The following is a 12517-nucleotide window of genomic DNA, read 5'->3' as shown; positions in this document are numbered from 1 at the left end:
TTGTGTTCCAGTTGTAGTGTCATGATGTGTATTGAGCTTCAAGCTTGGATTATGTGTGATTAAAAATGTGTGCCAAGATGTTAGAGAAAAAATGTTCTCCCCAATTGTTCCTACCTTGTCAAAAGTCAGTCTAGGATCCCCTTGGGCCCCCCCCCTGACTGTGAGGTGGACCACATCATCAAAGGCCCAGTCCTGAAAGTGAAGTCAGCTGTCTACTGGCCTCTCTTCCTCTTGCCTCACCTCTATGAGTCCCAGCTCTGACATTGAAAACCCTGCTCTGCTGCCCATTTGCCAAAGGGATGCTTACCAAATCACTACCTTTCCTCATGAACTGACTGGTTTAAAACCTGGAAAGCTAATATCATATGATTCTGGCTCTTGTGGTCACAAAGAAGTTTTTGGGGAGGAGGAAAATATGGAAATAACAAATTACAATATAGTATATAGCAACAGTTACTAGAGAATGGAGAAGACGGGGAGACCTTTATTGTAGCATGAATTCTAATTGGTATTAATAATAAAGTCCCAGAGACTGATCCTGAGGTTGAAGCTGAAAATCAGAGAAGCAAAGCAGCCAGCAGTATAGCGTTCTCACCTCTCCCAATGGTCAGACCGCATCTTCAGACTGTTCTGCCCCTCAGACTGCACTGAGCTCCTGTCACCTCCTGCCTTACATTCCTCTCTCCACCAGGCCATGTCACTCCTGTCTCCACCTCCCTAGTGCTGGGATTAAAGGCGTGGGATCCCAAGTGCTGGGATCACATTTGTGTGAGTGTTTCTCTTTTAGACTGGATCAATTTCACGTATCTCAGGGTGGCCCTGAACTAACAATGATCCATCTGCCTCTGTCTCCCTAGTGCTGGGATTGAAGGTGTGGCCACCACTGCCTGACTGCCTCTGCCTCTATGGCTGACTTGTGTGACTAGCTTTGCATTCTGATCTTCAGGCAAGCTTTATTTGTTAGATCATAAACAAAATATCACATTTTATTTAGTCCATGAAAATACTCCTGCTATTCAAGCTTGGAATGGTGGCTCACACTTGTAATCCCAGCACTTGGGAGGTTGAGGAAGGAGGATTAACCTTGAGTTTAAGGTCAGACCGGGCTACAAAATGAGGCTGTCATTATGAGTGCTCTGGCCACTAGTATCTCACTTTATCTCTCGTGGAACAATCAGATTAATAAACACACCGGTGTGAAGTGTAAGTAGGGCAGAGATATGGCTCAGGGTGTAAAGTTGCTTGCCACCAATCCTGATCTGAGTTTGAACTGTAAGACCCACATAGGAAGAAAGAACAGACTTCCAAGAATTGTTCCCTGAAGTTCACCCATGTACCATGGTATACACGTGCTCACATACATAAATAAAATGTGTAACAAACATAAAAACCAACAACTCCATGGTCTTTGCTTAAATTTGTATACTGAGGGGGCTATTGGCAGTTATGATGAGAATAACAAGATATTAAACAATGTACTCTGGTCCCCAGAGCTGAGAGGGATCAGACACAGATGTTGATTCACACAAGCAAAAGCACAAAGTCTTTATTCAAGGGATGAAGGACCCAGAGTATTCCAGTTGAGGTGTCAGAAATAGTGTTTTCAACAGCAAATGCAGGTACAAAAACTTTTTTTTTTCTGATTATTTACAAACAAACAAGCCCTACCGCCTTGGATTTTCATTTTTCTTTCTTGCAGGAAGGGTGTCTCTGGCATCTGTGAAAATTAACCCTATACCTTACTGAAATAGATGTGGCCTAAGAACAGGCCATCAGAGACAGCTGGGAAAGAATGAGAAGCCACCCAAGTCCAGTGGTCTTTCTGTAACCTGCCACTTAGTCTGAATGCTGATGTCCTTGGCCATGCAGATGCTTTTCAGTTTCATGAAGTCTCATTACTTGTTTATTTCTTTATTTTTTCATTGTGGTTACTAATAGAAATGTGGGCGATAGGAGTAGGATGGCTCAAAAAAGCAGCTGTACCACCACAAGGCCCACCCACAGCACAGGTGATAGCCCCTGGGAGCAGCAGCCCTAGAGCTCTGCACAGTCTAAGAATACACTCTTCAGCTTGGCTAGAAAGAGTTCCCTCCACCAGCAACTGTTTACCCCTTCTTTTAAAAATGGGGGAATGGTCTTGGAGAATCTTCTAAGTGTCAACTTTCCCAGGGAAATGATGTTTTGTCGTCTCATGATCCTTTCCATGTCCCCAGAAATGCTTTAAGGATACTGCTTTACAACACCATACCACTAATCCAGGTCCCTCTGATGCCAGTTAGTCTCCTGCCTCAGCCAGAATAGGAGCTTCACTCTCATCAACTTCCTCTTTTAAAGGCCTGGTAAGTTTAAGAAGGGGGGTTCAATAAAAGTTGTCACTTAGTGTCTTAGGGTTTTCGTTGCTGTAAAGAGGCACCATGACCACAACAACTCTTACAAGGAAAACATTTAATTGAGGGGACTCATTTAGAGTTTCAGAGGTTCAGTCCATTATCATCATGGTGGGGAGCATGGCAGCATGTAGGCAGACATGGTGCTGGGGTAGTAGCTGAGAATCCTGCATCTTGCAGGCAACAAGTTGATTGAGACAGTGGGTAGTATCCTGAGGATAGGAAACCTCGAAGCCCACACCAACAGTGATACACTTCCTCCAACAAGGCCATACCCACTCCAAAAAAGCCACACCTCCTAATAGTGTCATGCTCTATGAGATTGTGAAGGTCAGTTACATCCAAACTTAGTATTAAGGTACTCCTTTAATCATTTTATGTTGAATTCAAAGTTTTCTCTGATTTATCGTCTATCAATGTTAAATACAATTATGATGAAAACCTTAGTATTCCTTTTTAGAGCTTATATAGCACTCTGTATAATCTCTGTTACAAGTTTATAGAATGTCTTTTACCTTAACATTCCCAAATAATAATATCAAACTAGATGGTTCCATAGCTCCTACTGCATTCCAGGCATGATTCTAAACACTTCATATACATTATATTGTGGGAGCCTCGTGTGTGTGTGTGTGTGTGTGTGTGTGTGTGTGTGTGTGTGCGCGCGCGCGCGCCGCACGTGTGCATGCGCACGTGTGCATGCACACCCATGTACAAGTACATGCATATGTGTGCACATGTGCCTGAGGGCTGCCCCAAGGGTGTAATGCATGCTAGGAAAGTTCTCGAGCAACAAGCTATATCCCCAGCCTCCAGCCTTACCAAGGTCCTATTCCTACCTACAGGTTACAGTATGAGATGGAGGCTAAATAATGTTCTCAGGATGGATCACAATAGTAATTAATCCCACATTTTAACTTAAGCATTGTGGCAGTTGATACAGTAATATGCAAATGTACACTAATGAAACTTCAATGTGAAAAGAGAAAATTTGGAAAGTGAGAAAAATTTGAGTATTTCTCATATATTTTATTTAACATAATGGGATATTGTTATTCTGACTTGAAAAAAATAAGGCAGTGTTATTGTTGACAACAACATGGATAAACCTGACAGACATTAGGTTAAATGAAAGGAATGAAATAAAAGAGGGCCCATTTACTGTTGATCTTAGTGTCTGTGCTAACAGTGTTCCATTCACAAAGTCTTTTCCAGTGCCAATGAGTTCAAGGCTACTCCCCACTTTCTCTTCTGTCAGGTTTGGTGTATCTGGTTTTATGTTGAGGTCTTTGATCCACTTGGAGTTGAGTCTTGTGTGGGGTATTATGGCTCCTTTTGGGTTCTTCTACATGCAGCCATCCAGTTTGAAAGACATCACTTGTGGAAGATGCTGTCTTTTTTTAACAGTGTGTATTTCTGGCTTCTTTATCAAAAATTAGGTGTCCATGGGTGTGTGGACTTATGTTTGGATCTTCTGTTGATCAGTGTCTGTTTTGTGCCAATACCATGCTATGCAGTAAAATTTGAGGCCAAGGATGGTGATACCACCGGCAATTCTTACATTATTCATGATTGTTTTAGCTGCCTTGGTGTATTTTGTTGTTGTTTTGTAAGTGTGTGTGTGTGGGGGGTATGTGAGTATGAGACGGAAAATTGACATTTTAAGATCTGTGAAGAATTGTGGTAGAATTTTTCATGGGGTCTGTGTTGAATCTACAGATTGCTTTTAGTAGGATGGCCATTTATACAATGTTAATCCTATTGATCCATTAACATGGTAAATATTTTTATCTTTTGATACTATCTTCAACTTCTTTTTATCTCAAACTTCTTAATACTACAAGTCTTTCACTTTCTTGGTTAGAGTTACACCAAGCTATTTTATATTAATTGAGGCTATTGTGTTCTTTCTCAGTCTGTTTTTCATTTGTATGTAGGAAGACTACTGATTTAGTTAGTTTTGTGTTCAGCTGCTTTGCATAAAATCTTTTTCAGCTGCAGGAGTTTCCTAGTGGAATTTTTAGAGTCATTTATTATACTCTCATATCATCTGCAAATAAAGATACTTTGAGTTCTTCCTTTCCAATCTGTATTCCCTTGATCTCTTTCTGTTGTCTTATTTCTCTAGCTTAGACTTCAAGTACTATATTGAATAGTACTTCTGATTTTAATGTGATTACTCTGAGTTTCTCTCCATTGAAGTTGATGTTGTAAATTGCCTTTATTATGTTGACGTATGTTCCTTGTATTACCTAATCTTTCCAGTTCTTACCATGAAGGATGTTGGCTTTTCGTCAAGGCCTTTACTTCATCTAATGTGATGATCTAATGTGGTTTTGTCTTTCAGTTTGTTTATATGGTGGATTGCATTTATTGATTTATGTTAAACCATCCCTGTATTTCTAGATGAAACCTTGATCACAGTGGATGATCTTTCTTATGTGTTCTTTGATTCAGTTTTCTAGTACTTTATTGAGATTTTTTGCATCTATGTTCATAAGAAAAATTGGTCTTTAATTCTCTTTGTTAAGTCTTTATGTGGTTTGGATATCAGGGTAACTATGACCCCATAAAATGAATTGGGCAGTGTTCCTTCTGTTTCTATTCTGTGGAATAATTTGAGGAGTATTGACATTAACTCTTCTTTGAGAGTCTTGTAGAATTCTGTGTTAAAACCATGTGTCCCTGGGCTTTTGTGTTATTGTTCAGGAAATTTTAATGGCTGCTACTATTTCACTAGGGGATATAAGTCTATTTAAATAGGTTATGTGTTCTTGATTTGACTTTGGTAAGTAGTACCTATTGAGAAAAATAATACATTTATTTTAGATTTTCCAATTTGGTAGAACACAGGTTTTAAAAATATGTCCTGTGACTGTCTTAATTGAGGTTTCTATTGCTGTGAAGAGATACCGTGACCATGGCAACTCTTATAAAGTAAAACATTTAACTGGGGCTGGCTTAGAGTTTCATCATGGTGGGACTTGGCCACATGCTGGCAGATATGGTGCTGAAGGAGATGACAGTTCTATATCTTGATCCACAGGCATCAAACGGTCTCTGAGTTCCACACTGGGCATAACTAGAGCATATAAGACCTCCAAGACCACCTGCACAGTGATGTACTTCCTCCAACAAGGTCACAACTCCTAATAGTGCCATTCCCTATGAGCCAAGCACTGAAACACATGAATCTATGGGGCTAGACCTATTCACACCACAGTGAGTCTCTGGATTTCCTGGGTATCTGCTCTTATGTCCTTCTTTTCATTTCTGATCTGCTAATTTGGATATTCTTTCTGGACCTTTTAGTTAGTTTGGGTTTATCTATCTTGTTGATTTTTCTCAAAGAACCAAGTATCAGTGATTCTTGATATTGTTCTCTTTGTTTCTATTTTATTGATTTCATCCCTCAGTTTATTTCATGCCATCTACTCCTCTTGGGTTCTTTTTGTTCTAGAGCTTTTGGGTGTGTTGGTAAATTACTACTATGAGATTTCTCTGATTTTTTTTTTTTTTTTTTTTTTTTTTTTTGTTGTGTCCGCACTTAGGGCTATGAACTTGCACTGACTTCATTGTGTCCCAGAAGTTTGGATGTTTTGTGTATTCATTCCATTCTAGAAAGCCTTTCTTAATTTTTCATTCAGTAGTGAGTTGTTCAGTTTCTATGAGTTTATAAGCTTTCTGTTGTTAATCAGCTTAAATTTGTGGTGGTCAGATAGGATGTAAGATGTTATTTCAATTTTCTTGTCTTTATTGAGGCTTGCTTTATCTTAGAGTATATGGTCAATTTGAAGAAAGTTCTATGAATGCTGAGAAGGTATATTTTTGGTTTTGGGTGAAATGTTCTATAAATTTCTGTTAGGTCCATTTGGTTTATAACATATTAGATCCACAATTGCTCTGTTTAGTTTTTGCCTAGATGACCTATTGCAAGAGTGAGGTGTTGAAGTATCCCACTAAGCGTGTTTGAAGGTCAATATGTAATTTAGCTATAGTAGTGTTTCTTTTATGAACTTGGGTGCCATTGTATTTGCAGTGTCTTCTTGGTAAATATTTCCTCTGATGACTATAAAATGTCCTTCCCTGTGTCTTCTGAACAGTTTTGAAGTCTATTTTGCCAGATATTAAAATGACTATGCTAGTTTGCTTCTTAGGTCTGTTTGCTGGAATATCTTTTTACATCCTTTTACTCTGAGTTATCTATCCTTGATATTAACATGTTTCTTGAATGCAGCAGGATGTATTCTGTTTTCACCTCCATTATCAGTCTTTTTATTGATATTAAGAGATATCAATGAACAATGTTTGCTGATTCCCATTATTTTGTTGTTGTTGTTGTGGTGGTGGTGGTGGTGTGCGTGGGTGTGTGTTTGTGTGTGTGTGTGTCTTCCATCTGGGATTATTTATTCCTTGTGTTTTTCTGGGTGTAGTTAACCTTTTTAGATTGGATTTTTCTTTCTAGGGTCTTGTAGGGTTTGTAGATGGACATTGTTTAAATTTGGTTTTATCATGGAATATCTTATTTTCTCCACTTTTGACTGAAAGTTTTTTTCTGGATATAGAAGTCTGGACTGCTATCTCTGGTCTCTAATTAGATTTTGTAGAATATCTGACTGGGACCTTTTGACTTTTAGAGTTAGTAATTATAATAGGTTTGCCATTACATGTTACTTGGTCTTTTTCCCTTTCAGCTTTTAATAGTCTTTCTTTATTCTGTAATTTAGAGTTTTATTATGTACCAAGGGAATTTTCTTTTCTAGCCCAGTCTATTTGGTGTTCTGTGTGCTTTTTGTTCCCTGATAATCATCTCCTTTAGAATGGGGAAATTTTCTTCTGAATTGTCAAAAATGTTTTGTGTCTTTGACCTGTGTTTCTTCCCCTTCCTCTATTTCTATTATTCATAGTGTCCCGGGTCTCCTGGGTGTTTTGTAGTGGGATGTCTTTTCAGATTTAACATTTTCTTTGACTAAAGTATCCATCTCTTTTATGATTTCAATGTCTTAGACTCTCTCTTCCATCTCTTGTCTTCTGTTAGTACGGGTTGCCTGTGAAGTTCCTGTTTGATTTCCTGAATTTTTCACTTCCAGATTTCTCTCAGTTTGGGTTTTCTTCATTGATCCTATTTCCATAATTATGTCTTGGATTGTTTTTGTTCATTTCCTTTGTGTTTTCCTAGATTTTTTGAAGAGACTTACTCCTAAGAACCTCTATCATTCATAAAGGCTGTTTTATGGTCTTTCTCTTATTCTTCAGCTATTTTAAATTCTTAGGGTCTACTGTGGTAGTTTTCTGGGCTCTAGTAGATATATATATATATATATAATATATATATATATATATATATATATATATATATTATATATATATATATATATATTGTCCTAGCTGTTACTGTGTTTTTACATTGGTGTCTAGGTATCTGAGTCCTGGCGATGACAGTAATTCTAGATGCTGATATCTGGTCTTGTCCTGGTTGAGTGGGTTTTGCTCCTTGGTTCCTCTTGCCCTTTGTGGTCCTCAGGATGGTGTGATGATTATGTGCCTCCTGGTAGGAACTTCAGGGATTTTGCTAGGTGCAGCTACTGAGAGTTCCAGTTAAAATGTGTTTGTAGGTGTTGGGAACTGACATTTAGGAATGGGGATGGACTGTGAGGGGATGGTTAAGGATCCACAGAAGGGAAGAAAGCAGGGTGTCCCACCAGGTTCTGTTTATTCCCCCTAGGAATAGGGGCAGAGAGTGAGGAGAAGTCATAACAGATAGTTTGCTACAGAGCTGAGGATGACTGGGGAATTGGATTTGGAGAAGAGGATGGAGAATGAAGATCTGGAGCTCACTTACCTACTTCGCTGCCCTACTTGCTTCTCTAGCAGCCTTGGTAGGAGGGTTCTCAGGTAATGCCTGCTGGAGTTGGTGGCTGGGATAATAGGATGAGTAGGAAGATTGGAGAAGATTCCTGTGTGGTCTGCTGGAGATGGGGACAGAGGATGGAGAGGCCACAGTAGGTGGTTAGCTAGGGAGTTAGGGATGGGATAGGGGTGCTGGATTTAGAGGACAGGGCAGAGAGGTGAAGATCTGCAGTTAGGCCACCTGGTTCCCTGGCCCAGAGTGACCTGTGGGTTCCCAGAGAGTGCCTGTTCTTGTTTGGGGGCTGGGACAATGGAATGAGAAAGGGGAAGGAAGGTTAGAAGAGGAGGTCTGGGTGATGTATTGGAGATGAGTGGCAGAAAGGAAGAGGAGTCTACAGTGGGTGGTCTGTTACAGAGCTGGGGGGTGAGACTGGGGGATTGGATTTGGAGGAGCTGAGAAGTTAGATCTGCAGTTAGGCTACCAGCTTCTCTGGCCAGAGTGGCCTTCGGAAAACTCCTTGTTAATAAAACAGGATTATAAAATAAATCCATGTCATTACTTCTTATATCTCTATCTGTAAGCACTTGAAGCTAGATTAACAAAGGCAAGACCAATGCCAACACATTTGGACATCCTTTTAGGAATACCCCCATTGACTAGATCAGGGTAATTTTATACATTGTAACAGGACTGCTTACTACTACTGCTTGAAAGAGCCTCAGGTTGGAGAAGGGACCTAGAAGGAGGTGATTTTATACAGCAGGCTCAGGACTCAATGTGGGGTCCCAGTCTCCAGGGACTCAGAGAATCAGAATTCCTTAGTGTCAGAGCAGCTAGGACAGTTCATTGATACCTAGGTGGCCTACAGCCAGTTCTGAATTGATGTGAAAGCTGTTTCTCCATCCCATTTTAGATGATATTCAAGAACGATGAATAAAGGATATGCAAGTACAGGTAGGAGCAGAAGCCTCCCATCACCAGTTGCTATACTGGTGACTACTACAACAAATGGTTTCAATGGAAATTTTATTTAGCAGTCAGAATTCCCTTTACATCCTTTCTGTTGAGCAGTATCCAGGCAACCTGCTCATCCTATTTCAGCTCATCAGTTGTATTTAGGCACAAAGGTTTTGGTTTTTATCTCAAAACCAAGTCTTAAGTACTTGAGGTTACTGCAACAGCAAGAAGATCTTGTTGAAAAATGTGTTGAATATTTTTCATCTTCTGTCAGTACAAATTAATGTCCTTTCCTTATATAAAGTTAGGCATTTTTGGTTTTAGAATTGGTTCCCATCATAAAACAGTAAGACACCCCACCTTTAGGGTTAGCACTAGAATGTCCAGTGTCATCGGCCTTTGCATTGGCACCAACAGCACAGGCTCTGCCCATAGGACCTTGGAGATAGGGGCATTGAGCTCTTTGGTATGCTGCATGCAGCCATGCTTACCTCTTCTGCCACCACAGTGTCACTTTTGCTAATAGAGGTGACAAGCAGTTGTACCATAGGTCACACTAGGACTTTGGAGCTGTTTTACAAATATGCACAGTAAGCTGTGGCACAATAATCATGATATAACAACCACCCAGTGGAAATGTACAAACATTTATAATTGATTTCTGTACAAAAATATGTAATTTCCATCATAAAGTAGTGTTAATAGTACCTGACCTTTTTGTAAGTTAACAAAAACAAAGTTCTTAAAGGAGTTGAAGTAAATGCAAGGGATGAAAATTACCAAGAAATGAATTCTCAACCCCCAAATAAATCTAGAACAATTTATAGAAGTAGCACAATAGCTTAATGAAAATGGGGGAATTACTGTCAGGTTCCAGTGGGAGTGTCGTCATGTCTCAGGGCCCAGGGCTGCTGTGCAGCTAGGGACTGAGCTTCCTCACTGCTGATATGCTTTCTGTAGAAGTTAACAAGAACCCTTTTTCTGTAGGTGACAGATGGGTGGAAACATTAGGTTAGCCATGAGATCTGAACTTCTTAGGAGTCCTTTAAGAACATCTGCTCTGTTAAATGCAAAAATATCATTAAACAGTTTGAAAAGGTAAAAAAAGAAATGGCTATGCAGCACATATACAGGTCAAACTATCTGGAGAAATTCTGTTTTAGGAAAAGAAACCAACTAAATCAGCACTTTACTATAAAATATTTTGAAATCCAAGGTGGTGATTTAAGACACTGCCATTGTCCACTATGAATTATCCACCTTTAAATGGGGAAAAGAAGCCCTCCCCACATCAACACTTGGGAGCTTCTGAACTTGGCCTTGTAAAGCTGGCCAGGTGATTAGTGTGACTTGGAACAAGGACTTCAGATGAGCTTCTCACCCTCTTGCCATTGTCCCCTAAACCAGCGGGGGGCGGGGGGGGGAGCATCTCTGTGCATTAAAATGGCAATAATTGGGGAAGTCCTCTTCTCTAGTCTGTGCATGTGTCCATGTCAGGAACCCCACCAGTTATTTCTTAGCAGGAGTGCTGGCCTATATCAGCATGCCAGCTGATGTGATCATGCACTCCCAGCAGCCCATGCTCAGAGTGTGGCATGCTCCTGTCCATTATTGGGCACCTCAGCCACAGCTGGAGCTGTGCATCTGATGCCTAAAGAGCCTGTAAGGGCTGCACCCCATAGATTGCAGGGTGACTTCCTGAAGGACAAAATTGTGGGTCTGGAGATTACTGTCTATTGGTAAAGCTTGTTGGCAAGAAGCTATTCCCAATATGCAGTGGAGTCTGAATGCCCTAACTCTAAAAAGTGGGACTACTACCCTTTCTTATTCTAGATACTTTGTTGCTCTTATCTCAATGTCAAAGGCACTTCTAGGTTTAATTAGCTACAATGAATGCTTTAAAGTTACAGTGCATTTTTAAAAGTTAGTGTACGGAACTAAAGCAAATCTGTGATTTTGAAACACAGTGATCTATGGTCCTAAATGAGGTGAATTAAAATAATGCCTAACCCCAAAACACAAAACCCTCATTAGCTAAGTTCAACCAGAGAAAAATATATAGATGCCAACTGAGGCCTATTGGGAGTTTTATCAGATGTCCTGGAAATGCTTTACATACTAATTTATGAACTTCCCTCTCCACCTTCTTATGGTTGTAATCTGACTATCAGATAACCTTTAATAGGTAGAAGGAAAATAGATGTTGACAAAATCCACACAGCAGAGAAACCTCACTACTGTGATTACAGGTGTAACAATGGGGAATGTGTGTGGCAGATGACCCAGATGAGCCAGACAGAGGACAAAAATCCCAAAAGTCACATTCCCCTAGGATAACTGAAGGCAGCATGATTAAATGAATTTTAAATATTAGTGCAAATTTCTTACATATAAAATGACCATTTTAAGTGCCTAGATTAGCTATTTCAGTTCATAGGGGGAAATGTACAACTTCTTACAGTATGTTCAGAAAATACCTTTGTTCACTCTTCATTTGTTAATGTCTCAGTAGATAACCATATTTTGGCCCCACTTAAAAATTTGCTTAATGGTGTCCCTAAAATGCTGCGTCTGCACAGATTTCCTACAGGAGAAAATGGAAAAGAAGAGGAGAGAAACTCTGGTGTCCTCAGGGTGTCGTGTGGACCTGTAGCTCTGAAGTACATCCTGCTCTGGTCCAACTCTGCGTAGCAAGCTTCTAGAGGGCCACTCCGATGCTGCCTCAGCATCCTGCCTAGCATGTCCACCTCATCAGCCAGCACAGAGAGCTTGTGGAAGGCCATGATGGAGCCCCCGAGGTTGATCTGTGCCTCAGGGACCCAGCGGAAGTAGCACAATTTCCACAGTTTTATGTGTGTTCCAGAGAGACGTGGCAGGATAATGCCATGTAGGTTGGCTGGTCTGGAAAACCACTCTTTAAAATACTGTTCCACTCCACTTTTCTGGCTGTCAGTGTGCTGCAGTGAGTCTGTTTTCAGTTTCAGTATTAGTGAGTTTCTCCTCGGAAGCAGCTCTTGGTCACTGATGATTCCATTCTTTAGGCACGACGGCATTCCTCTCAATGTGGAGCTGTAGCTTTTCTGCACAGAAGACAGATCTTGGCATTAGTCTACTGGAGCTCCCACTTTTCAAAAGGACGAGTGGTATAGTGTAACCCGCTAGGATTAATAGATGTTGGGAGGGTTTGCCATTGGAGGACATGATCCTTCTTTCCCTTGTGGGGCTTATGATGGTCTTCTCTGAACTAGCTTTCTGGGTTGACTCTCCAAGGTAATCACCATGTCAGAAGGAAAGTGGAAGGAATGCAAGTAGCATTTGCTTT

The 12517-nt window shown here is 40.3% G+C and overlaps 1 protein-coding gene across 1 annotated transcript in view; it reads right to left on the bottom strand.

The window, feature by feature from the left end:
• Nucleotides 1-9247: 9247 nt before the first annotated feature.
• Nucleotides 9248-12517, bottom strand: part of Mtmr10 (myotubularin related protein 10) — a 59967-nt gene continuing 56697 nt past the window's right edge. The window contains exon 16 of the mRNA XM_051206490.1: nucleotides 9248-12275. Coding sequence (XP_051062447.1) covers nucleotides 11679-12275 — 597 coding nt within the window. The 3' untranslated portion in view covers nucleotides 9248-11678. The remainder of the gene's footprint in view (nucleotides 12276-12517) is intronic.

Source organism: Phodopus roborovskii, unplaced genomic scaffold, assembly GCF_943737965.1.
Source record: "Phodopus roborovskii unplaced genomic scaffold, PHOROB, whole genome shotgun sequence".
Classification (NCBI taxonomy): domain Eukaryota; kingdom Metazoa; phylum Chordata; class Mammalia; order Rodentia; family Cricetidae; genus Phodopus; species Phodopus roborovskii.
The sequence above is the reverse complement of the archived record's forward strand: the minus strand, read 5'-3'. Positions and strand labels throughout refer to the sequence as shown.